The 27,520-nt window shown below is 43.9% G+C and overlaps 1 protein-coding gene across 1 annotated transcript; it reads left to right on the forward strand.

Annotated features, from left to right (window-relative positions):
- The first annotated feature begins 649 nt into the window (after positions 1-649).
- On the forward strand, positions 650-27,500 carry MRPS5 (mitochondrial ribosomal protein S5). Its single transcript, XM_055399735.2, has 12 exons — positions 650-894; positions 4,500-4,580; positions 6,971-7,108; positions 11,312-11,437; positions 12,708-12,941; positions 14,608-14,642; positions 16,913-17,003; positions 18,478-18,524; positions 19,727-19,784; positions 20,084-20,146; positions 22,981-23,117; positions 25,362-27,500. Exons 1-12 carry the CDS (start codon positions 837-839, stop codon positions 25,584-25,586), a joined length of 1,293 nt encoding a protein of 430 aa, XP_055255710.1. The 5' UTR covers positions 650-836; the 3' UTR covers positions 25,587-27,500.
- Positions 27,501-27,520: the final 20 nt, after the last annotated feature.

Below are 27,520 nucleotides of genomic sequence, written 5' to 3' on the forward strand. Positions count from 1 at the left end.
ACTCCAATGTTCTTGCCTGGAGAATCCCAGGGACGGGGGAGCCTGGTGGGCTTCCGTCTATGGGGTCGCACAGAGTCGGACACGACTGAAGCGACTTAGCAGCAGCAGCAGCAGGGCCAATATGGCTATAGCCACTGCCGAGCGTTCAATATTCTAACATCAGGGACTAACACTGAGCCCCCAGTATGATAGAACACCCCTAAGGATCAGTCAGCTACCTTGTTGCAGATTGACTACATCGGGCCAGTTCGACTAAGGAAGGAGCAGCCCCTTGTTCTGACACTCTGGATATGGATTCGTCTTCATCGCCCGCAATGCTTCTCCCAAATCCAGAGCGTTACTGGAACTGGGTATGAAACGGATTTTTTATTCTTCCGTGTGCACCATTCTCCGCTTCGACCTTCACTTAGACCTCGCTCCGAGATCGTCCGTACCTCTCATTTCGGTTTGGGAAGCCCAGTATCAGCTTCATTTAGTGACAGGATTCTGTCAGCGGTCCACGCGCCCGCGGCTCTTTACATCTGAGGGTCCAGCCGGGAGAAGACCGCACGCCAGCCCCGCCCACCCGGCGGCCAGCCCCGCCCACCCCGGCGGCAGGCCCAAGCCCCGCCCCTGGGTCCTAACGCGAGGACCCCGCAGGGGGCTGTCCGCGGCGAGGCCGGATTCATCTCACCCCATTGCCTGTCCGGACACCCCCTCACTCGGGCCTGCGCTGCGGCGCGGCCCCCGGACCTCGGGGATTCAGTCTCGGGCTGAGGTCAGCGGCCGGTAGATGAAGAGCAGTCACGACAGGCGGTAGGAAGGCTGCTCGGCCGGAGGCGCTCGTGGCCTCCACCATGGCGGCGGCGGCGCGCGCTGCGGGCTTCCTCCCAGCTCTGTGTGGCGCTTCGGCGGGTGAGAGCCGGGACGCTGGGAGCCGGAGCTTTGGGCCGAGCGGGAGTGGGGGTGGGGGCAGCTCTCCCGGGGCTTGCATTCGCCCGGGCGGGAAAATGCAAGAAGCCGCAGCTCCTGGGCCCTCGTGCCGGGTTACCGGCTCATTGGGGTCTGCTGTGTGACCTTGCGTGCGTTCGCACCCTTGCTGGGTCTCAGGGCCTGGGTGTGTAAAGTGAGGATGAACTGGACGCGGTCCAGGTTCCCTTGCAGTTCACCAGACGGCTCGAGCATGCTCGGCTAAGTGAGGAGGATAGTTGCAAGCCAGCATCGCCTTCCCCGCAGGCGCGACTTGCGGGTAGATAGAGGCCAGAGAAACTCGAAGGGGAAATAGGCTGTCCTCCAGCTTGAGTCGGATAGGATTCGTGTCAGTTATTTTAGAATTCGGGCTGATCAATGCTCTTTATTAAAAAGAAGGATGTTGGTATTGTTCCCCACCCCATGTTCGTTGTTTGCAGCCCGAGGAGAGGCAGCCTACTATCCTCTAGCGCAACGTTTATTTCTAGGAACCAGTATAGGATTGACCTGACCTGTGATCGCTCTATTTTATTATAAACCTGCAATCCAGCATTCGTAATTCTGAAATCTAAAGACCTGTGAAAATCGAAAAGTTCTTTTTTGTAACTTGTTTTGTTAGGAAACTTGACCTGAAATCCTTTGTCGGAAAATTTGACTTGAGAAATATTTTTACTTTTATTTTTGTGACCACTCCTCTTTTTTCAAGGTCCTGTTCAAATAGCACCTAGTATCTGCAGCTTTCTTCCGTGAGTTCTTATGTGTAGCAGGGTCTATCTTAAACTCTGTGCATTTTTCCTTCATCTTCACAATGTGTTTATGACATAGATACCTTTACATTCCCATTTTACAGATTAGGGAATTAGGACACGCAGGTTGAGAAACTTGTTCAAGGTTAGACTGGAAGGACATCAGGTTTTTGCAGGCATACCACCTGGTTCCAGAGCCTTTTTCTTTCTTTTTCTAGTGTGTAAAAATTTTTTTTTGATAGTGGTTTTATTGGGATGTAACTTACACACCATATGATTCACTTTCTTAAACTATACAGTTCAGTAGTTTTTAGTATACTTACAGAGCTGTGCAAAAAAGATCTTCACGACCCAGATAATCACGAAGGTGTGATCACTCACCTAGAGCCAGACATCCTGGAATGTGAAGTCAAGTGGGCCTTAGGAAGCATCACTACGAACAAAGCTAGTGGAGGTAATGGAGTTCCAGTTGAGCTATTTCAAATCCTAAAAGGTGATGCTATGAAAGTGCTGCACACAGTATGCCAGCAAATTTGGAAAACTCAGCAATGGCCACAGGATTGGAAAAGGTCAGTTTTCATTCCAATCCCAGAGAAAGGCAATGCCAAAGAATGCTCAAACTACCGCACAATTGCACTCATCTCACACGCTAGTAAAGTAATGCTCAAAATTCTCCAAGCCAGGCTTCAGCAATATGTGAACTGTGAACTTCCAGATGTTCAAGCTGGTTTTAGAAAAGGCAGAGGAACTAGAGATCAAATTGCCAAATTCTGGATCATGAAAAAAGTGAGAGAGTTCCAGAAAAACATTTCTGCTTTATAGACTATGCCAAAGCCTTTGACTGTGTGGATCACAATAAACTGTGGAAAATTCTGAAGGAGATGGGAATACCAGACCACCTGACATGCCTCTTGAGAAACCTGTATGCAGGTCAGGAAGCAACAGTTAGAACTGAATATGGAACAGACTGGTTCCAAATAGGAAAAGGAATACGTCAAGGCTGTATATTATCACCTAGCTTATTTTACTTCTATGCAGAGTACATCATGAGAAACACTGGGCTGGATGAAGCACAAGCTGGAATCAAGAGTGCCGGGAGAAATATCAATAACCTCAGATATGCACATGACACCACCCTTATGGCAGAAATTGAAGAAGAACTAAAGAGCCTTTTGATGAAAGTGAAAGAAGAGAGTGAAAAAGTTGGCCTAAAGCTCAACATTCAGAAAACTAAGATCATGGCATCCAGTCCCATCACTTCATGGCAAATAGATGGGGAAACAGTAAAAACAGTGTCAGACTTTATTTTTGGGGGTTGCAAAATCACTGCAGATGGTGATTGCAGCCATGAAATTAAAAGACGCTTACTCCTTGGAAGGAAGGTTATGACCAACCTAGACAGCATATTGAAAAGCAGAGATATTACTTTGCCAACCAAGGTCTGTCTAGTCAAGGCTGTGGTTTTTCCCTTGGTCGTGTATGGATGTAAGAGTTGGACTATAAAGAAAGCTGATCGCCGAAAAATTGATGCTTTTGAACTGTGGTGTTGGAGAAGACTCTTGAGAGTCCCTTGGACTGCAAGGAGGTCCAATCAGTCCATCCTGAGGGACATCAGTCCTGAGTATTCATTGGAAGGACTGATGTTGAAGCTGAAACTCCAATACTTTGGGCACCTGATGCGAAGAGCTGACTCATTTGAAAAGACCCTGATGTTGGGAAAGATTGAGGGCAGGAGGAGAAGGGGACGACAGAGGATGAGATGGTTGGATGGCATCATCGACTCAATGGACATGAGTTTGAGTGGACTCCAGGAGTTGGTGATGGACAGGGAGGCCTGGTGTGCGGCTGACTGTGGGGTCACAAAGAGTCTGACACGACTGAATGACTGCACTGACTGACTGAGAGCTGTGTAACCATCCCCATAATAAATTTTAAAACATTTTAATCACCTGAAAAAGAACCTTAGCTATGGTGCTCCTCAGTTCCCTATTTCCCAGCCCCCAGAAACCACTAATCTTCTTTTTTCCTCTATTGTTTGCATGTTCTGGATGTTTCATATAAATGAAATCATGTAATACATGATCTTTTATGACTGTCTTTTTTCATTTAGCATAGTGTTTTTCAGATTTGTCCATGTTGTCGCATAAGTCAGTACTTCTTATGGCAGAATAGTACTCTATTTTGTTTTTGTACCACATTTTTGTTTAGCCATTCATCCCTTGAGCATGTGGGTTGTTTCTACCTTTTGGCTATTATGTTTAGTGTTGCTGTAAGTGTTTGTGTGCAGTGTTTTTGTGTGTCTGTTTTCATTTCTCATGTTTATGTACCTGGGAGTGGAAATGCTTGATTGAATGGAGACTCCATGTTTCACTTTTTGAGGAACTGCTAGACTGTGTTCTAAAGTAGCTGCACCTTTTTACATTCCCACCAGCATGAGGATTTTTATTACTCTACATCCTTGTCAACACTTACTGATTTTCTGTCTTTTTAACTATGATCTTAGTGGATGCGACGTGGTATAAATTTGTAGTTTTGATTTGCACTTGCCTGATGGTTAATGAATGCCTCTCTTTGAGGAGAATGTGTGAGGCTTGGTAACAGGTCAGGTGTGAGTGTGAAGCAGCCAGTGTGATGTGATGTCATCTACTTGGGCAAGTGTCCATGGTGCCCAGAAACTCTTCCTTTACTTGTTTTGGTTCTTTTATACTATAGATGTTGCTATTCCTTAGATGTTAAAAATGTTCCTTTTCATGTAGAAATATATCTTAACCTTTGTTTTTGATTTTTTTTTTTTTTAATTTACAGGTCATTTATGGTCCAGGCAGCTTTACCTAAACACCTTTCCAACAACTTCCATTTGGGCATTGAAGGCTGTTCCCAGCAATGGTGAGATTATTCATCTAACTCCCTTTTCTTCTAAGATCTGATGTAAGAGTACTTTGTGTAGTTTCTAAAATGTAATGAATGAAGTACATTTTTTATAATAGAAATGGGTAAGTTCTAAAGAGTATTTTTCAAATTTTTAATGATAATGGCTGTTATAATTCAAGGCTCTAAGACATAATAGCCACAATTTGTTGAATAATCATTTGTGTGTCAGGTAATAGTATGTTATCTTGGTTAATCCTCACACCAGCTTTTAGTGACGGAGTTGTTATTCCCATTTTACAGATGCTAAAGTGAGTCTCTTACAGGCTAAGTACTTGCTTAAGGTCACACAGCCAGTAATGGCAGGACTGGGTCCTGAGGTGTTTTGAATATTGTGACGCCTCCTTGAAACACAGTGTTTGCAGAAGGTTTTTGTTCCTTCTTGACAGTGCCAGGCCCTCTCTTCACTCACTCTCCGAAAAGGAAGGAAGCCAGCGCTTGCTGAGCCCATGTTACGCTTGGTGGTTGTTGTTTAGTCACTAAGTTGTGTCTGCCTGTCTGTGACCACTGGCCATAAGCATAACATGATATCCCCAGGTGGCTTGCTCAGTGGTAAAGAACCCGCCTGCCGATGCAGGAGATGGGAGGTCAGTCCCTGAGTCGGGAAGACCCCCTGGAGAAGGGATGGCAGCCCACTTGCCTGGGAAATCCCACGGACAGAGGAGCCTGGCGGGCTGCAGTCCTCGGGGTGGCAGAGTTGGAGGACTGAGGCGGCTTAGCGCTCACACACTAGGCGTCACATTATACCTCTGTCACTGACGGGTGTTGCCTTTGTATCAGTTTGAGGGACGTATACGAACCTTACCTCTTTGTGACCCTGTGAACTGTAGCCCTCCAGGCTCCTCTGTCCATGGGATTTCCCAGGCCAGAGTACTGGAGTGGGCTGCCATCCCTTCTCCAGGGGGTCTTCCCGACTCAGGGACTGACCTCCCATCTCCTGCATCGGCAGGCGGGTTCTTTACAGCTGAGCAAGCCACCTGGGGATATCATGTTATGCTTATGGCCAGTTCAGTCCTGCCTCTTCCGCGTGGTCTCTGGTTAGGGCAGAGTTGAAATCTCACTGTGTCCTCTCCGTGCTGGACTTTGCCTTTAGTCTTCCTCCTTTCATCTTGTTAGCCCTGCAGTTGAGATGCCTTTGTGCGTGTTCAGGTGGTCCAGCACAGGAGAAGTTAAAACAAAGTGTCACTGGAAAATGAGAAGGCCTAGCAAAGGGAAATGGTTTTAAGGTAAAAACCTTTTGGTATGCCTTGGAAGAGTAGTATTTTAAGATAGCAATCTTCAAAGTAGGAACTACTCTCCTCAGTCTGGGGCGCTGGCTCTGCCTGCGTTTGTTTCTTTCTTTCTTGTTCAGGTGATGTGTTCAGTCGTAAACTACTTACTCTGCCCTTGACTCTGAGCCAGGCAGAGTCCCAGCCTGAGCTGATACGGGGCCTCGAGAAGGGTTCTGTGAGAAAGGCCAGAGAGCAGCACTCTTGCTGGGCGGACAGCCCCACAGGAGGCTCTGGGGCGAGGAAAGGAATGACTGGTGGAGTGAAGACGCAGTTCTCCACTGTTTCTGCCTGTGCAACCGTGACCGAACGACACCCTCAGTTTCCTTGTTATAAAATGAGGACAGTAGTTCCTACTTTGAAGATTGTTATCTTAAAATACTACTCTTCCAAGGAATACCAAAAGGTTTTTACCTTAAAACCATTTCCCTTTGCTAGGCCTTCTCATTTTCCAGTGACACTTTGTTTTAACTTCTACCTGATTCTATTTCCTAACAGATAGTGTATATTGTTCTTTTCCCTGTTAACATCGTCATGCTAATTGAAGATTTAACCAAGCCTTATCTCTGCTTTTTCTGCACATAGATGCAAGCACAGTTTTGATGCAATCTAAATCCCATGGACAGAGGAGCCTGGCGGGCTACAGTCCATGGGGTTGCAAGAGTCAGATATGAGGGAGTGACTGAGCTGAGCTGAGCTATTTCAAGGACTGCAACATTAAACCGCAAGAATAAATTAATGTGTACTTGGTATTTTGTTGAAGATTGAGGGAGTTACAAGAAAAACTAAAATGTGACCCACATAATAGGATTTAGAGTGATTGTTGAAGACCTGAATTTATTTAAAATGGAAAGCCACTAGTTTCTATTTACTTTTAACTGAACCATTTACTCAGTAAGCTGACAGGCCTGGAGAGATCTCCCTGTGTCATCTGAGCCAGTGTCCAAAAGTTTGCTTTTATTTTTTAAAGAAAATACGATTCTTAAAAGTTCAGCATTTTAGTGACTTGTTTTAATCAATAACAGTGTTTCTGCACAGGCGTGGAGCATCTAACGAAGTTTTATTCTTGTCTACCTACAGGCCCTTTGTCGTCTGCAGGAACCAGAGACAGCTGCCGTCTTACCCGCTTGGCCCATGTGCTACAGACACAGTGCTGCATTTCTGCTCCCAGCAACTTGATGGCCCAGCAGTACAGATCCTATAGTTTCTTCACTAAATGTACGTAGTCTGATCACAAACTTCCCATTTCATGAAACAGGAAAATAAAAGGTGCTTTGGTATCTTAATTTTTCATCTTTTTCTCTTCTTAAACAAATTTACACTTCAGAGGTTAATATGATGTACAGGCATACCTCGTTTTATTGCACTTTGCTATATTGTGTTTTGAGGATATTGCAGTTTTTGCACATTTAAGATTTGTGGCAACCCTGTTTTGAACAAATCTGTCTGCACCATTTTTTCCAACACTCTTTGCTCACTTTGTGTCTCTGTGTCATATTCTGGTAATTCTTGCAGTAGTTCAAACTTCTTAGTTATTATTATATTTGATATGGTGATATGAGATCAGTGATCTTTGATGTTGCTACTTTGACTTGCTAAAGATGAACACTTTTCAGTTCAGTTCAGTTCAGTCGCTCAGTCATGTCCAACTCTTTGCGACCCCATGAATCACAGCACGCCAGGCCTCCCTGTCTATCACCAACTCCCGGAATTCACTCAAACTCATCTCCATTGAGTCGGTGATGCCATCCAGCCATCTCATTCTCTGTCTTCCCCTTCTTCTCCTGCCCCCAATCCCTCCAAGCATCAGAGTTTTTTCCAGTGAGTCAATTCTTCGCATCCGGTAGCCAAAGTATTGGAGTTTCAGCTTTAGCATCAGTGCTTCCAATGAACACCCAGGATTGATCTCCTTTAGAATGGACTGGTTGGATCTCCTTGCAGTCCAAGGGACTCTCAAGAGTCTTCTCCAACACCACAGTTCAAAAGCATCAATTCTTCGGCGCTCAGCTTTCTTCACAGTCCAGCTCTCACATCCATACATGACCACTGGAAAAACCATAGCCTTGACTAGACAGACCTTGGTTGGCAAAGTAATGTCTCTTCTTTTTAATACGCTATCTAGGTTGGTCATAACTTTCCTTCCAAGGAATAAGCGTCTTTTAATTTCATGGCTGCAATCAGCATCCACAGTGATTTTGAAGCCCAAAAAAATAAAGTCTGACACTGTTTCCACTGTTTCCCCATCTATTTCCCATGAAGTGATGGGACCAGATGCCAATGATCTTAGTTTTCTGAATGTTGAGCTTTAAGCCAGCTTTTCACTCTCCTGTTTCACTTTCATCAAGAGTCTTTTGAGTTCCTCTTCACTTTCTGCCATAAGGGTGGTGTCATCTGCATATCTGAGGTTATTGATATTTCTCCCGGCAATCTTGATTCCAGCTTGTGCTTCTTCCAGCCCAGCGTTCCTCATGATGTACTCTGCATATAAGTTAAATAAGCAGGGTGACAGTATACAGCCTTGACATACTCCTTTTCTTATTTGGAAGCAGTCTGTTGTTCCATGTCCAGTTCTAACTGTTGCTTCCTGACCTGCATACAGGTTTCTCAAGAGGCAGGTCAGGTGGTCTGGCATTCCCATCTCTTTCAAAATTTTCCACAGTTTATTGTGATCCACACAGTCAAAGGCTTTGGCATAGTCAATGAACATTTTTAGCAATAGAATATCTTTTAAATTAAATTATATACTGTTGTTTTAGGCATAATGTTTTAGACATGATGGTTTTAGATATAATGCTGCTGCTTGCATGCTAAAGACTATGGTATAGTGTAAACATAACTTTTGGAAGCACTTGGAGACCAAAAATTTGTGTGACTCACTTGATTGTGCTAGTCGCTTTGTTGGCAGTGGTCTGAGGCCAAATCCAGATTGTTCTTGTTGTTCTTGTTCAGTCGCTCAGTCATGTCCGTCAATCTCATGGACTGCAGCATGCCAGGCTTCCCTGTCCTTCACCATCTCCCAGAGCTTGCTCAAAATCATGTCCATTGAGTTGGTGATGCCATCCAACCATCTCATCCTCTGTCGTCCCCTTCTCCTCCTGCCTTCAGTCTTTCCCAGCGTCTAAGTGGTCAAAGTATTGGAACTTCAGCTTCAGCATCAGTCCTTCAAATGAATATTAAGGACTGATTTCCTTTAGGGTTGACCGGTTTGATCTCCTTGCAGTCCAAGGGACTCTCAAGTCTTCTCCAGCACCATAGTTCAAAAGCATCAGTTCTTTGGCTCTCAGCCTTCTTTATGGTCCAACTCTCACATCCATACATGACTACTGGAAAAACGATAGCTTTGACTAAATGGACCTTTGTTGGCAAAGTAATGTCTCTGCTTTTTAACATGCTGTCTAGGTTGGTCATAGCTCGTCTTCCAAGGAACAAGAGTCTTTTAATTTCATGGCTGCAGTCACCATCTGCAGTGATTTTGGAACCCAGGAAAATAAAGTCAGCCACTGTTTCCACTGTTTCCCCATTTATGTGCCATGAAGTGATGGGACTGGATGCCATGATCTTCATTTTTTGAATGTTGAGTTTTAAGCCAACTTTTTCTCTCTCCTCTTTCACCTTCATCAAGAGACTCTTTAGTTCCTCTTTGCTTCCTGTCATAAGGGTGGTGTCATCTGCATGTCCAAGCTTATTGATACTTCTCCCAGCAATCTTGATTCCATCTTGTGCTTCATCCAGCCTGGCATTTTGCACGATGTACTCTGCATATAAGTTAAATAAGCAGGGTGACAACATACGGCCTTGATGTACTGCTTTTCCAATTTGCAACCAGTCCATTATTCCGTGTCCTTTTCTTCCTGCTGCTTCCTGACCTGCACACAGGTTTCTAGGAGGCAGGTCAGGTGGTCTGGTGTTTCCGTCTCTTGAAGAATTTTCCAGTTTGTGGTGATCCTGTCAGTCATAGTCAGTGAAGCAGTAGTAGATGTTTTTCTGGAATCCAGATTTATCTCCGTTAAAAGTGCTCGCACTGTGAACTTTCAAGATTTTGATGGCATTTGTAGATACCATCCTTTTTGAGGAATAAAGAAAGTCAGTGTTTAGTGAGAGTTTAGTTTGAGGTTGGTAATTTTATTTCAAACCTGTGGTTCTCTTAAATGAATCAGTGTCGGTTTAAAGTTTGAGTTTAACTCTTTGCTTTGATCAGGAATACACAAAGTAGCATGTGATGTGGAAACTGACCTATTTTTCTGAGCTTCAGTTACAAAGATGATATGTAATAATTCTAATAATATGTGTATTTTGAAAAACAGGGTACTCTATAGATGCAAAATGTTAAAAAATACTGTAAATCCAAAACATTTTCCCCTTTTCATGTATCAAACCAAAGGATCAAAGTATAAGGCCTTTCAGGAAGCAGGCAGGTAGAACCTTTAAAGCCTAAGGGCTCATAAGGAAAGGAAAATGACTCATTTGACTTCTAGAATGTGTTTAGTATGTCAGGCATGTAGATATGTGTGTCTTAGATTTTTGACTAGTACAACATTTGTATGGCTCTGATTCTTTATTAAATCGGTAATGGAATAATTGGTCGTCATAAAATCAGTTGGTGATAACGTGAAAGGCAGAGTCCTTGTGAAGACAGTTTAAATCTAATAAACAACATGGCTATACCAATACAATTCAGACGTAGTCAGAAGTAAAGAATCTGAATGTTCCACAAGTACAGAGGGGAAAATACTCTCTGCAATGTATGGCAGGAAAGATTGGGGGAGCCCAGAAATTCACAGATGGAAACAAATCAGTGGTGTCAGGGTCTGTACATTAAAGTCAAAGATAATCATCTAAGAAGTACAGACATGCATGTGCAAGAATTAACTGTCAGACCCCATACATGCTCATCCTTTCCCAAGTATTAGTTAGGTTTTCATTAGAACTGAAGTCGAATTTGGGCATCTTGTTTTGAAGGATATACAGAAATACAGGGCATTTTCAGAATAGAGCAGACAAATAAATGATTAAGATTTATGGGTTCAAATTGCAGAGTTGGTTCTTTGGGCTAAGAGACCTGTATTGGGAAGGCTAGTTATGGATTATCTCAACAGTTACAGTGGAGGCAAGAGTGCCAGGAAGAGCCCTGTCACAGGTGATAAAGTGTTCAGGAAACACATCTATAGGAAAGTAACTGGGATATAAATGTTGGTTGTCTTTTGTGCTGGGGAGGCCATATTTGGTAAAAGGAGTAGTGTCAAGTCTTGCGCTTTTCAAATGGAAATCATGTGAAATGTGCAAAGGATGTTTTAATTTTGCTTTCATTGCCATAATGATGCAGGTGACCCACCTTCTTCCAGCCTTTTTTACTCAACAGGAATAAATCAATAGGCCCTGAATCACTGCTTGAAGAAATTCTGTAACACCGTTTCTTTACAGTGACAGCAGATGAGCTCTGGAAAGGTGCTTTAGCAGAAACTGGTGCTGGAGCAAGAAAAGGAAGAGGCAAAAGAACCAAGAGAAAAAGAAGGAAGGATTTGAATAGGGGTCAGATCATCGGTGAAGGTAAATTTACTTATAAAAACAGCTATTGTGCTTTCTAAGATTTTTTTTCTCTCCAAAACTTTATAGATGTTTTACAAACTAGAAACATCAAAACGTTTCTAATGAAGGGCATTAGGAAATGTGGTTTTAGAGTCCAGCCAAATGGCTTATTGTCCCATGATTCAGGGGAAGAAGATCCCATAGAAAGAGATTCATTCATTGAGTTATTCATTCCACAAGCCTTAAGTGCCCTTGTGTGGCATCTGCTGCGAAAGGCCCTGTGCTCAAAGAATTTACAGTTCAGTGGTAGAAAATTAGAATTAGCTAACTTTCTCTGCTCAGGGGCAGGAAGTAAGTATTGTAAGCCTTGTGAGCCCCATGGTCCCTGTTCCAACCATTCAGCTCTGCTCTTGTAGCAGAGGAGCAGCTATAGGTAATACATAACCAAACAGGCACAGCTGTGTTCCAATAAAACTTTATTTACAAAAACAAGTCTGTGGGAGTCTTAGTTCGCGGACTGGGGACCCCTTGAGTTGAAAGTGAGGAGTCTTAACTGCTTTGCTGCCAGGGAAGTCCCTTCCTGCCTTTTTTATTTTCCTCAATCCCAGTTGCCTCTGCTAAGGAAACCACTGATTTCATTTTGATATGTTTCCTTCTGACATTTTATTTTTTTTCTTAATTTAAACTTTTTATTTTGAATTGGGTTATAACTGATTAACAATTCTTCTGACATTTCTAATGCTTTTGTATACATAAAAACACTAAGAGGAATATACATTTTCTTTTAAAAATAATTAGATTATATCGCATGGTACATATTCTCTTATACTTCACTTTTTTTTTCACTCAATAATAGGTCTTAGGAATTATTCCATATCAGAACTTACAGGACTGCCTTATTCTTTGAGTTTAATGCAGCATATTTCATAGGTTGGATATGCCATAGTTCATTTTGCTGTTTCAATATTGCTAGACGGTTAGATTGTTTCTCTTTTTGGCCTTTACAAATAACACTTCAGTGGACATCCTTGTTCAAGCATACATTGCTTCATAACCGAGTGGCAGTGTTCTCTCGGCAGTACCGTTACGTGGACTTATTGGCTACTACAATGGGTATGTTTAAATTTTAAATTAAAATTTTAGTAGATGGTGCCAAGTGGCCTGCAAAGTGAGTATGTTATTTTAAGCTCCCACCAGCAGTATCTATCTGTATGCCCATTGGCTGGCATTTTAATACTCAAGAAATGAATGCTTTTAAAAGAATTATTTCTATGTGTTTTTAAACCTTCAGGGCGTCGTGGCTTCCTATGGCCTGGTCTGAATGCCCCACTTATGAAAAGCGGAGCTATACAGACCATCACTCAAAGAAGCAAGGAAGAACAAGAAAGGGTGGAGGCTGATATGGTCCAACAGAGAGAAGAGTGGGACCGGAAGAGGAAGATGAAGGTTAAACGGGAGCGAGGATGGAGCGGAAACTCGTGGGGCGGCATCAGTCTTGGCCCCCCTGACCCCGGTCCCAATGGAGGTAGCAGAGCCCTGGTTTCACTTACGCTGTGATGGAGAGGGCACTCCTAGTTTCTGGAATTAGATTGCCCTTTTCTAAAACAAGGATTTGAATGTCACTGCAGTAGCTTCCCATTGTTAGCCAGCTGTCTTTTCTGAGACCCTGGAGCCCTGTAGCCCACGTGCCCTGCAGATGGGGTGCAGAGCACCGGGTTCCGGTGTCCTTCTGGGTGGCCCCTCAGTGCCGTTGCGTGTGGGGGTGTGCATGTGCCTGTTGGAGCCACCCACAGTACGCAGGTGCCCGAGTGCTGTTGGCCATGGGGATGGAGCAGCATGCTGTGGGAGTGCTCATTAGATAACAGAAGAAACCAAATAGTTGTCATTAAGCATCCTAAAAGAGCACATGAAATAAAAGTCGATAATATTTGTCAGATGAAATTAGAAAGCAAAGTCATCTCCTCCACTGTTTCCTGAGTATGTAAAGAAGTAAAATCATCTGAAAAATTCGTTCATGTCTATGGACAGGAGATGAGAAAGTAGGCAAGAGTCTGGCTGCTTTCTTAAGTTTGGCTTAAAGAGGAGAGGAGAGGTTGAGAGGCCAGCACGCTGAGGACTTAGAAGAATGCTTCCATCCGGAGAATGATGATATGGTGGGGGGGGGGAGGGGAAAAAACCATGAACTTAAGTCCCTCCTGGGGGTCCAGATTTAGCCTGTAGATAAATGGATGAACTTGTAACAGAAGAGAGGGCAGTGGACAGAGTCAGGTGAGCTGTATTTTGACAGTGTGAGTGTCGTCTCTCCAGAGGCTTCCTTGAGTCTTTGAGAAGGAGATGGGAACATGAACGAGTGTGGCCACCAGAGTGTGTTGATGAAAACGTAATGTATTCATTACGTTACGTAATGAATTACCCAGTGGAGTGGCAATTGGACCGAATTTAGAGGAAAGGAGATTGCCGTGAGTTGATAGTCACTGAAGCCAGCTAATGGTACATAAACTTACATTTTGCTGGTTGTTTTGTTGTCTATGAATGTGAATTTCCTGTAGTCAGAAGAACAGGGGGTGTTTGAAATGGCTGCTGCATTGAGAAGAGAAGAGGGAGACCTAAGTGAAAGGATGTAGAAGGCCCGCAGACAGCAGAGAGGACTCGGCTGAATCGGAGACCATGCGTTTTTAGTGACCCAAGTGTGTGACGTGCTTTGACTTCTCTGTCATGGCGCCCAGCAGGTCAGGTGTGGCCAGCCGCTGCACTGACTGCATCCTGGATGGTGTGGTGGACTGGGGGAGGTGAGCGAGCTGAGGCCATTCACGGGACCTAGCGGAAGTGCTGCACGGTAGTGTCGCGACTGAATGGGAGACGCGGGAAGACCAGAGGGTGGTGGAGAAAGGGGCGCGGGGCTCAGAGTCTGGAGATGCTGACCACGCCCCAAGAACCCTTGCCTTTGAGTCAGTGAGTGAGAGTTGGAGGGGTAGGAGCATGCGGTCAGGAAGGAGGTGACTGAGTTTATGAATTTAGGGCTGGAACAGTTGCTGGTAGTGACGAGGACCAGGGTGCGGCCTTGAGAGTGGCACAAAATATCTGAGATTCTCAGTGCAAAGTCAGTGATGGTGCCAGTGTTAAAAAGTGCTGTCATACACCACTTACATGGACACATTTATCTATATTCCTGTTTTTCCTTCTCCCTGCAGAAACGTATGATGATTTCGATACCAGGATACTTGAGGTAGGCATGCTGAACTAAATACCCAGTTAAGCCTTCGGAGAAGTTGGGGTAGTAGATTTTGAGGGAATGCGGCAAGAGGAACAGTGAAGAAAAGCCTTTGATGTGTGACTTTCTGAGCTACAGGGCTGCTTTATGTAAGGAAATGATGAAACTTCAATTTCAGTTCTCTTCTGACTGCTGCCCTTTTGGGGGGCTGCTCATCAGGGTCTCATGGCAGGGTGACTTCAGTGGAATTGTTGATACCAGAATTTGGAGATTGCATTAAATTTCTTCCTTCTTAAAGCAAAGGTTGCAGTAGCAATTTCTCGCGGAATCAGCTGTATCTGACACTTCGTTCAGGAAGCAGAGGTTGAGGGGAGACATGGGGAGGGGTAGAAAGCTTGGAGTTACTGTGAATGTCCAGCTCTTGCTGGGGAAAGGTTCTGCTGGGCTGCTTATAGGCTCCTGAAACTGAAGTCTCTATCAGGTCAATTTCAATCACTTTTTCCAGGGCGTTTCCTGAAATGGTCAACTTCCCTTTGAGCCCACACTTGGCGTTAAATGCCATATGGAATGTGTTGAGATTGTGATTGTGTATGTTATTTCTTTAGTATCAATTACATTCAAGTTTAAAATACATTTACAAGTACTTTACGTTTTTGGGTCCTGGTGTACCCCTTGTGGAAGTTACTTCCTTTGAAGAATTTTATCTGTGGGGGTGATTTCCAGGAAGAGGATCCACAAGAGTGGGGTTGAGCTCCCTTTTTCTTTAAGTTCACTTTATGGGAAAGGGGCTGCCACATAAGCAGCTAACAGTTTCATAGTTCTTGGTGAATGTATAAATATGCCGTCAAATGTAGATTTTTCTACAGTGCATAACAATCAGGTATTTCAGAAGTTTCTGTCTTCTTTTAAGTATAATCCATAGAGATCTACTTCTGTGCTGATTATCTCTGAACCCTGCATTTTATCATTTGTAAGATTCACACTTTTTCATATTTTAGTATCTCTGCTATTGGGATGTGTCAGTCAGTCACTTACCAATTGTGTTAAAGTTTAATCAGCAACTTTTATTTCTTTCTTGCGGTGCCTTCATTAAAATATGATAGACTGTGTTTTACAGTTTCAAATCTCTTTAAAAGTTATATCAGTCAGATCGTCTAACCAGCTTGTAAAATAAGAAAAGAAAGTCCTATTTCCATCTTACTCCTGAAGAAAGAGCCCAGATGGAGGTTTCCGTTGGAGGAAGTGTGCTGTTCGTACTCATGGGAGTGAGGGACGATGTGTGTGTTCACCGTGTGTGTGTGTGTGTGGGATGATGTGTGTGTTCACCATGTGTGTGCTTGTGTATTTATTCCTCTCCTTCCCTACTTCAGAATTTCCTTGAGGGGTAACATTTATGGCCTGTGTGTGTGTGGTGTATGTGTGTTGTGTGTGTGAGTGAGGGATGATACGTGTGTGTGTGTGTGTGTGAGTGAGGGACGATGTGTGTGTTCACCGTGTGTGTGTTGTGTGTGTGTTCATTCCTCTGGTTCCCTACTTCAGAATTTCCTTGAGGGGTAACATTTATGGCCATTGTGTGTGGTGTGTGTGTAGTGTGTGTGTGTGCTATGTGTGGTGTGTTTGTGTGTTCACCATGTGTGCATGTGTGTGTGTAGGTTCCACTGTTCCCCTACTTCATAATTTCCTTGAGGGGTAACATTTATGGCCATTGTGTGCGGTGTGTGTGTGCTGTGTTTGTGTGTTCACTGTGTGTGCGTGTGTGTGTGTAGGTTCTGCTGGCTCCCTACTTCAGAATTTCCTTGAGGGGTAGCATTTATGGCCATTATGTGTGTGTGTGCTGTGTTTGTGTGTTCACTGTGTGTGCGTGTGTGTGTGTAGGTTCCGCTGGCTCCCTACTTCAGAATTTCCTTGAGGGGTAACATTTATGGCCATTATGTGTGTGTGTGCTGTGTTTGTGTGTTCACTGTGTGTGCGTGTGTGTGTGTAGGTTCCGCTGGCTCCCTACTTCAGAATTTCCTTGAGGGGTAGCATTTATGGCCATTATGTGTGTGTGTGCTGTGTTTGTGTGTTCACTGTGTGTGCGTGTGTGTGTGTAGGTTCCGCTGGCTCCCTACTTCAGAATTTCCTTGAGGGGTAACATTTATGGCCATTGTGTGCGGTGTGTGTGTGCGGTGTGTGTGTGCTGTGTTTGTGTGTTCACTGTGTGTGCGTGTGTGTGTGTAGGTTCCGCTGGCTCCCTACTTCAGAATTTCCTTGAGGGGTAGCATTTATGGCCGTTTTGCCCCTAGGTGAGAAATGTTTTCAACATGACGGCGAAAGAGGGAAGGAAGAGGTCCGTCCGTGTCCTGGTCGCCGTGGGGAACGGCAGAGGAGCTGCAGGTGAGTGGGGGTAGGGCGTGAGGAGCTGGTTGCGGGTGGACAGGCATGGCCTGGGCTCAGCTGTGCACTCAGTGGCCTCAGGCTTTTTCCACTGATTATCTTTTAGTGGCTTAGGCTCACAGATCTTGTGGTGAACGCAAGTAATTCCTTAGAGGGAAAAGAGATCTTCCTACACCTGCTTTTTTCCATGAGGACAGTGAATATTTTAAAAGGTTTAAAACACTATTGTATTATGTATAATAGTAAAAAAATGGGGTGGAGAGAGACAGTAAATATGCCACAACAGGGACACAGTTACCAGCAGAGTATATATAACCACGCACGTGATACTCTACAGCTATTAAACAAACAGTCATGCGAAATTACTTACAAAATACTCATTAGGTCATACAGACAAACTAAAAACCACTTCGTATAAGACTATGATATAATCCCAGTTTTTAAAAAGTATGTTTGTATGCAAAGAAAAGCCTATAAGGATTGGAAGAGTATACACTGAAAAGATTAAAAATGTTTAATTAGTATGTTTGCCAATTCTTCAAGTTTCTACTTGATACTCTTCAGTAAAGTTTCCACAGTGAGCATCTGTTTTTGAAATGTATGCTGCTGCTAAGTCGCTTCAGTCGTGTCTGACTCTGTGCGACCCCAAAGATGGCAGCCCACCAAGCTCCCCCGTCCCTGGGATTCTCCAGGCAAGAACACTGGAGTGGGTTGCCATTTCCTTCTCCAATGCGTGAAAGTGAAAAGTGAAAGTGAGGTCTCTCAGTCGTGTCTGACTGAGTGACCCCATGGACTCAGCCTACCAGGCTCCTCCATCCATGGGATTTTCTAGGCAAGAGTACTGGAGTGGCTTGCCAGTGCCTTCTCCGAAATGTATACGTGAATGTTTAAAGGAAATAAAACTGGAAAACTGCCTATTTACATCCATACTGACACTTTTAAAACAGGTATTTATAATATCTATAGATAGAATGTTGCCAAAGGAAAGGAGTCTTTAACAGTTCCTTTTCTTCCCAGAAATCCTTTGTTCCTATGCCACCATATATTTTCTGTAGAAATGATTTTATTTATTTTGGCTGCCCTGGGTCTTTGTTGCTGTGCAGGCTTTTCACTAGATGTGTTGAAGTGCAGTGCACGAGCCCCTCACTGCAGTGGCTTCTCTTGTTGCAGAACGTGGGCTCTGGGTGCGGGAGCTTCAGTGGGTGCGGGAGCTTTAGTGGGTGTGGCTCCGGGCTGTAGAGAGCAGACTCAGCTCTCTACACGGGCTCAGCTGCTCCACCACATGTGGGATCTTCCCAGATCGGTGATCAAGCCTGTGTCTTCTGCAGGCAGATTATTTACCACTGAGCCACTGGAGAAGCCCAACAGTGAGCTTCTTGTCATGTCATTTATTGTACTTTCGCAAGTATATTGATAGGGGAAATTTCTTAGAGTGAAATTGCTACCTCAAATATTTTTACATTTTCTTTAAAAGGTTTTGCCATTGGGAAAGCCACTGAACGGGCAGATGCCTTCAGAAAAGTATGTACATTTTTTTCTTTGTTAACAGTAAAAGATCAGTAATGTCTGTGCTAGACTTTGTGGGAACCACAGAAAAATACTTCCTATCACAGGTTCAGTTCAGTTCAGTTCAGTCGCTCAGTCGTGTCTGACTCTCCGCGACCCCATGAATCACAGCACGCCAGGCCTCCCTGTCCATCACAAACTCCCGGAGTTCACTCAAACTCATGTTCACTGAGTCGGTGATGCCATCCAGCCATCTCATTCTCGGTCGTCCCCTTCTCCTCCCGCCCCCAACCTTTCCCAGCATCAGAGTCTTTTCCAGTGAGTCAACTCGTCGCATGAGGTGGCCACAGTATTGCAGTTTCAGCTTTAGCATCAGTCCCTCCAATGAACATCCAGGATTGATCTCCTCTAGAATGGACTGGTTGGATCTCCTTGCAGTATAAGGGACTCTCAAGAGTCTTCTCCAACACCACAGTTCAAAAGCATCGATTCTTCGGCGATCAGCTTTCTTCACAGTCCAACTCTCACATCCATACATGACCACGGGAAAAACCATTGCCTTGACTAGACGGACCTTGGTTGGCAAAGTAATGTCTTTGCTTTTTAATATACTATCAAGGTTGGTCATAACTTTCCTTCCAAGGAGCAAGCGTCTTTTAATTTCATGGCTGCAATCAGCATCTGCAGTGATTTTGGAGCCCAAAAAAATAAAGTCTGACACTGTTTCCACTGTTTTTCCATCTATTTCCCATGAAGTGATGGGACCAGATGCCATGATCTTTGTTTTCTGAATGTTGAGCTTCAAGCCAACCTTTCCACTCTCCTCTTTCACTTTCATCAAGAGGCTTTTACCTATCTCATAAAAGGCAATTTCAGAAGGACCTGTGTTCTTGCGTCATTTCTGTTAGCCTTTTGATTGCTTACCAGAACTATGAGACAATGGGGAACGTTTGAACACCAACAGAACATTAAACAATATTAAGGAATTATTGATTTGGTTTCGGTTTGGGTTTGTTTGTTTTTTTTTTGCTGTGATAGTGATGTTATTTATTTATTTCAAAATTAAATCCTTGACTTTTGGAAGCATCTACTGAAATTTTGGTGTAAATTTGCAATTTTCCATAATAAAATATTTTATAAAAGGTATTTTTTGGAGCTCTGAGAGAATGTAAATTCCCAGGAGGAGATTTAAGAAAATTATTTTCCTTTTCTTTCAGGCAAAGAACAGAGCCGTTCACTATTTGCATTATATAGAACGATATGAAGACCATACCAGTGAGTGTTAATCTTTTTAAAAATTTTCAGGCTTATACTTGTTTCTTTATGTGTGGCATTCTCTGTGGGTATTTTTGTGTTTCTCTGCGTGTTACCACCTTCTTTCATATAAATATATAAAATGTAGAACAAACTTAACTCTCATGAGAAGGTTAGTGATGAGTGAAATCAGAGTTGGTAACTCATCCGCAGCCAACGCATGATGGCTGCTTAGGGTCGTGTTGGTTGCTTTGTGGTATTTGCAAGGGCATTAAAGCTATAGACCTAACCCTTCTTATGTCTCTGTTTTTACCCTCCAGTATACCATGATATTTCCTTAACATTTAAAAGGACGCATATCAAGATGAAGAAACAACCCAGAGGTAACTAAAAAAATTCTTATGTGTTGGAGGGAAAGCAGAGAAATTGTACCAGTTTCATCCTGCGCCGTTTTTGCTCACCTTTGCCTGAACTCATTTTGGAAACACCAAAATGGACAGGCCTAAGTTAGATTTAAGTAGATTGGGGTTTTGGGGGAAGTAAAAAACAGTCAGCCTTGGGACTTGCCTGGTGGGCCAGTGGTTAAGACCTCAGACTTCCAATGCAGGGGGCTCAGGTTCGATCCCCATTTGGGGAACTGAGATCCCACATACTGCAAATCACGACAGAAAATAAATGAATTAAATGTATAATTCAATGGTTTATTTAAAAAAGTAGTGAAACTACTTAGACTCATGATTACAGACACATTCCAGGGTAACTGTAGGCAGGAAGAGCACTTAGTGAACAGGAGACAGCCGCTGGGTGAGCAGTTGAGCTTGTAGTGGGAACGCTGGTTCCGTCAGTCAGCTCAGGCGCTCAGCCACGTCCGACTCTTTGCGACCCCGTGGACTGCAGCACTCCAGGCCTCCCTGTCCATCACCAGCTCCTGGAGCTTACTCAGACTCGTGTCCATTGAGTCGGCGGTGCCATCCAGCCATCTCATCCTCTGTCATCCCCTTCTCCTCCCGCCTTCAATCTTTCCCAGCATCAGGGTCTTTTTCCTGATGAGTCAGTTCTTCGCATCAGGTGGCCGAAGTATTGGAGTTTCAGCGTCAACGTCAGTCCTTCCCGTGAATGTTCAGGACTGATTTCTTTTAGGATGGACTGTTGGATCTCCTTGCTGTCCAAGGGACTCTCCAAAGTCTCCTCCAACACCACAGTTCAAAAGCATCAGTTCTTCAAAAGCATTGGTTACTCCTAGAGAATTCACTGATGGATGCTACAGATGGTTCTTTTCCAATAGTGTATTCAGTTCCATTAATTTACTTTCATCAAGTGTGAATTGAACAACGTTGGTGAGCCAGGTGCTCCACTAGGCTCTGAGGATCTGGCGATGGCCCTTCTTCCTGTCTTGGGAAGAGCAAGCAGGCAGAGTTTAGGGTCATGGGGCTATGCCAGTTATTCCCAGTATACTCCGGCAGTGGGATTCTTAAACATTCTGATATGTGTTTCACCTGTGCTTCTACAGTAAAAATGGGTTTGTATAACTCTAGGTAATATCTTAAAAAGTCTGGTTCAGAACATAGAACATACACAGTATTTAAAGTTTTCATGCCAAAGCTTCTAGTACAATTTTGCTATTGGAAATAAGAAAGAAAGAAAAATCAAATACAGTACCAATTATATTAGTGCACCTGAACTTGCCTTCTGTTTCAAAATCATAAGTAATCATTCATATGCCAGATAATAAAAACACTTATCATTAGAAAAAGTATTGAGTTGAACACTTGGACATTAAAGTTTAAACCTGTGCTGTTTCATTTGGCCTTTGTCTACTTGAAAGGTGACTTCTGGGAGTACCTGTGTCTCATACCACCAGATTTCGAAGGCTCCATATGAAAAAAAAGAATAAGGAATAGCTCAAAAATATTATGGTATTGATGACATGTTGAAATGATAATGTTTTGGACATACTGGTTTCATAAAATACATTATTAAAATCAGTTTTACCTCCTTTTAAAAAATCTTTTAAAAATTATCTGCAGGATACTTTGAAAACATATATGTGGCTTGCATTTGTGACTTGCATAATGTTTTTGTTAGACATGTTACTTTGGATACATCTTTATCTGAATGATTTTTGAAAGACTGCTGGTTTTAATTGCAGAAGTTTCTCTTTTTTAAAAAATCTTTGCTGTCTTCTGATTAAAGCTGTATTTTTCAGCTCAGCTTTAAGGTATGTGCTGAGTTTTATGCCTGGCTAATCAGAGTGCTAGAGAACTTCCCAAGTGGTGCAGTGGTAAAGAATCTGCGTGCCAATGCAGGAGCCGCAGGAAATGCGGGTTCGATCCCTGGGTCGGGAAGATACCCAGGAGAAGGAAATGGCAGCCCACTCCAGTGTTCGTGCCTGGAAAATCTCATGGACAGAGAAGCCTGACGGGCTACAGTCCTTGGGGTCATGAAGAGTTGGACGCGACTAAGCAACTAACTAGCAACAACATGGGAAGGGATTACAGGTAGACAGGAGTAGGGTGTGTGGCTGCAGAGGAAATCCCCGAAGATTTAGAGGCCAGCATGGAGGTGAGAGGGGCAAGCCAGTAACTAGGAGGCAGTCTGGGGGAGGTAGGAGGAAGTGGGTGATTTCTCTATTCAGTGCAGCTGACCATTCAGGAGGGTGAGAACAGATGTGTCTGGTGAGCCTTAGTTAACATGGGCATGGGGGCCAAGAAACTTCAGGCATCCCTGTATATCTTAACAGCCCTATTTTTTGTCCATGTGTCTGACAGACTTACAGGTATATACATTCTAAAATTAATCAGTTAGTTAGTTTTTTGTTGTGCTGGGCCTTTGTTGCTCCTCACGGGCTTTCTGAGGCTGCGGTGTGCGCACAGTCAGGAGTTGTGGGGCACAGGCTTAATTGCTCCGAGGCATGTGGGATCTTCCTGGACCAGAGGTCAAACCCACGGCCCCTGCATTAGCAGGCAGATTCTTCACCACTGAGCCATCAGGGAAGTCCAGAAACATGTATTATTTACTTAGTCCTTATAACATCTCATGTAAATCAGTGTCATCCTTGAAGTTCAGGAAGTTGTGAAAGGTCACCCAGCTGGGCAGTGATGAAGCCACAATGTGAACCATCGAAACCCAGAGCTGGAAGCCGTGTGAAGCCAGCAGGTGGCGCCACCTGCATTGTGGGTGAGTGGGCAGGCGTTTGACTTGATTTTCCTCTTTTTAGGCTACGGCCTCCGCTGCCACCGAGCCATCACCACCATCTGCCGGCTCATCGGCATCAAAGACATGTACGCCAAGGTCTCTGGCTCCATCAACATGCTCAACCTCACCCGGGGCCTCTTCCAGGGGCTCTCTCGCCAGGTAAGTCAACCCTGCGCTCGGAAACTGAAGAGCCAGTTTGTATTTCAGCGGTGTGCTCTGAGACCAGCATCTCCTGGGCCGTCCTGGAGTTGCTCTTGGGCCACCTGAGGACCAGGCATTCTTTGTCTGTGACTGCATCAGGTTAGTTAATCCAACTGAAGAGGTAATTCATGAGGATTATCCTTTAAAAGAAAACTGTATGGTTTTTGAAATTTTAAAATTAAGTATTTATAAAAGCCAGTAATTATAATCTACTTTTATTATGGAAAGAATATTTGCTTGTTCGAAAACTCCAACAACATAAAAATGTTAAATAAAAAGAGAAAGTCTGTTTCCTAAGTCTGTCCTTTCAACTGAAACTGGGGTGAAGGCCCCTGGGCACTTCCACTCAAGAGTGGTCTCGAGTCAGTTTCATGTCACCTGCAGAGGTCGTTCGGGGGACATCTGAGTCAGTAGGAACTGTGCACTTGATAGTGCAGGTTATTTCTCCACATAGGTGGGGCCGCTGGGCCCTGCCCAGCTCACCCCCTCAGCCTGGGCTGGGCTCACAGTCACACAGGGGCAGGGAGGAAGGGCTGTCATTGCAGGGGCCTCTCCTCCCGCTCTGCACGGCTGGCTTGTCTCTTGAAAGAAAGGCTGGGTGGACCTCAGCAGAGCTGAGTGAGCAGAAAGACAGCCGGGTTCAAGAGGCATTCACGGACCTCCATTTGCTGAGGACTTTGGCAGGGTGACAGAGTGCGCTGGCTGTTTCTGAATAAAGTGATCCATGGAGTAATTGTAGTGGTCACTGTTTAAAATAGGACAAATAATTGAAAGAAAAGTTTTGCCTAAAAGAACTTTTTTGATCAGCTGTGTGTTAGTACTATCTGAAAACATCTTTCAAAAGCACTTCTAAATTTAAACTTACTTTTAGAGACTTAATTGTTTGATGTAACTTAAAATATTTGTTTCTAGGTTATATTCATGGTCAAGTAGACCTGTTCTTTTTTTATGTGATATTTTGTTTTGTGTTAGTACTTTGAATCTTTGGCTACAGTGACTACATACCATCTCTTCTAAAATGGCATCAGCTATAAACAGTTGCATTGTGCTACTCAAAAAAATGACACCAGTGTAAGCGACATACCACCGATGATAAGACACTGATTTATTTATTTATTTATGAATTAGCACTTCTCTCCTCTAATTTCAAGTATATGCAGAATTAGAATAGTACAAGGTGTACTATTCTCACGTATTTTAGATATTTTAATATACTATCTGTAAACCATCTATTGAGTTTACTCACCTGTGTCCAGACTTTTATGGCTGCCGTCTGTTGCGAATCCTCACGGCTCTGTTACACACTAACAGTTAGCCGCTCATGCACCCCCAGCCAACCCCAGTCATTTTGAACCAAATCTCAGACATCAATTTGTCTCATTCATAAATATTTCATCATGTATCTGTAAAAGATAAGGATTAAAAAGTACCAGACAGTACTACTATCATGCCTAAAAAATTACCAGTAACTCAATATCAGACATCTAGTCAGTGTTCATAGAAATGTATCCATTTGTCAGATTAAAAAGCATTTTTTATATAGTTTATTTGAATCAGATGGCAGAAAAGATCAGTACGTTTAAAATCTTTGCTGTGTCTTTTAAATCACTTTTAATCTGGAAGTTCTGTTTTTCTTTTTTCTCTTACGTTTTTTGTTGTTGAAGAAATCGGGTTGTTTGTCCCAGTCTGCTGCTGGATATCTGAGGAATCTTGACATCCTCTTTCCCTGCATGTCCTTTAAATTGGCAGCTAGAGCAAGGGCAAGTTCAGTTTGGGGCACAGCATAGCACATGACTGGGAGGGTGAGGAAGACAGGAGACCAGAGGCCAAGGCCCTTTCTTCATGCCCCTTGGGGGTGGGGAGGTGGGGTGGGATGCTTCTGCCCCCAGCAGGTCACCATTAGTATAGCCACAGGAAGTTCCTGCTCTTTAAGTTAAAGACTTCAGATTTCTTTGTGTGTGTGTGTGTGTGTGTTTTTTTAAGTAAAATCTTACTTTCAATGACTCTTACATATATTCAGTTAGCTAATAAACTTGATATTATATTACCTGGGCCACCTTTCCTGCTATAATAATCACCCTCAGTTAATGAACTCTTAAGTGTTGCTCCCTTTTAATCAGCCAGACAGTTCTGCCGTCAGATGAACATCAAGGGCAGCCTCACAGACCTAACCTGGAGTTCTCTCCGTTTGGTTGTGCCCAGGAAACCCACCAACAGCTGGCTGATAAGAAGAGTCTCCATGTTGTGGAATTCCGGGAGGAGTGTGGCCCTCTGCCCATCGTGGTTGCCTCACCACAGGGGGCCTTGAGAAAGGATCCAGAGCCGGAAGATGAGGTTCCAGACATCAGGTTGGACTGGGATGACGTCAAGGCCGTGCAGGGAATGAAGCGCTCTGTGTGGTCAGGTTTAAAGAGAGCTGCCACGTAGGCCGCCCTCCTGCCTAGGCCAGCCTGGCACGGGGTGCTTCCAGCACCTGGGAGAGACTCATCCTCTCACACTTGAGATTGTCTTTTTTTTAAAAAAAGGAAAGGCCAATCTTACATTTCTTTATTTACAAATAATAAATAATGCAGATGTAGTTGATTGAGCATGTCACACATACCAGTCACTGATAGAAACTTTACATACGTGTCTTAGTAAAACTACTTCAAATATTTATTTAAACTAGTAAAAATCAAATGAATTGGGGAGGCAGGGCTTCTAGTCTGACCTGATAAAAAGTAATGTGCAGTCAAGTTATAGTTACTTGACTGTAACACGCAATTAGAAAGCTGAGGAAGGCATGCACACTTAGTTCTTTTTGACTCTAGGAAGTCTCGTTTTAGGCAGCCTCTTTGTACCCGTGTCTTGGTGGCTGCTCTAGGTGTTAACTCAGCGGTAAAGAATCTGCCAGCAGTGCAGGAGCTGCAGGAGATGCCAGTTTGATCCCTGGATTGAGAAGATCCCCTGGAGGAGGGCACAACGGCCCACTCCAGTGTTCTTGCCCAGAGAATCCCATGGACAGAGGAGCCTGGCGGGCTACAGTCCATGGGGTGGCAAAGAGTTGGAGGGACTGAGGCGACTTAGCGTGCACACACTAGGTGTCACATTATGCCTCTGTCACTGACTGGTGTCACCTTTGCACTAGTTTGAGGGAGGTATACGAACCTTACCTGCCTTCAAATCCCTCTACCTCCCCTGTTTGTATAATTGTTCTAGAGTTTCCTCTGCCTGCATTGAGAACCACGTTAGATTCATTATACTTTTGAGTATATCAAACATAATATAAAACTCAAGAAGAAGAAAAAAAGCCTATTTTATTTACCCATGTTTTTGCTCTTTCAATCATTCCTGATATTCCAAGAGTCCTTTTGTCATTTTGAGTGGGGCAAAGCCAAGTTCCCCTCCTGTGTGTGCCTTTCACTCACATGATGGCCACACTTCTGACACCAGATGTGGGGGTGGAGTGGGGGAGTCTTTCGTTCCCGAGCAATCCTCTACAACACCAGCTGGATGTCCTACAATTTAACTCAGTTCTGACACTACCTCCCTGGAGGTTATGTCGAGACTCCACTGGCTAAGGGCTCAGTTCCCCAGGACTGCCCAGCCCACTTCATAGCCAGTCACAAGTGTGGTTGTTACTAGGCTTCGGACTGATCAACTATAAATCAGAAGTTGCTGTGACTTTCTGCCTACCAGTTTGGTATAAAAGGATATGATAAAGGGTACACATGAATTTCCAGGTGGGAGAGGTGCAAAATTTTTAAATTTTCATAAAGTCTAGTTCATTGTTTTTTTTAATTGTCTGTATCTATGGAGAAGACTCTTGAGAGTCCCTTGGACTGCAAGGAGATCCAACCAGTCCATTCTAAAGGAGATCAATCCTGGGTGTTCATTGGAAGGACTGATGCTAAAGCTGAAACTCCAATACTTTGGCCACCTCATGCGACGAGTTGACTCATTGGAAAAGACTCTGATGCTTGGAGGGATTGGGGGCAGGAGGAGAAGGGGACGACAGAGAATGAGATGGCTGGATGGCATCACCGACTCTGTGGACATGAGTTTGAGTGAACTCCGGGAGTTGGTGATGGACAGGGAGGCCTGGCGTGCTGTGATTCATGGGGTCACAAAGAGTCAGACACGATTGAGCGACTGAACTGAACTGAACTGATGGCATTCATTGGAGAAGGAAATGGCAACCCATTCCAGTGTTCTTGCCTGGAGAATCCCAGGGACAGAGGAGCCTGGTGGGCTGCTGTCTATGGGGTCACACAGAGTCAGACACGACTGAAGCAACTTAGCAGCAGCAGCAACAGCAGGGCATTCTATACAGGAAATGATTGTTAAATCCAGTGTCATGAAGCTTTTGTCCTGTGTTTTCT

The sequence above is a fragment of the Moschus berezovskii genome, chromosome 11 (assembly GCF_049115385.1).
Source record: "Moschus berezovskii isolate FMDL1 chromosome 11, NW_MosBer_1.0, whole genome shotgun sequence".
In the NCBI taxonomy this organism is placed as follows: Eukaryota; Metazoa; Chordata; class Mammalia; order Artiodactyla; family Moschidae; genus Moschus; species Moschus berezovskii.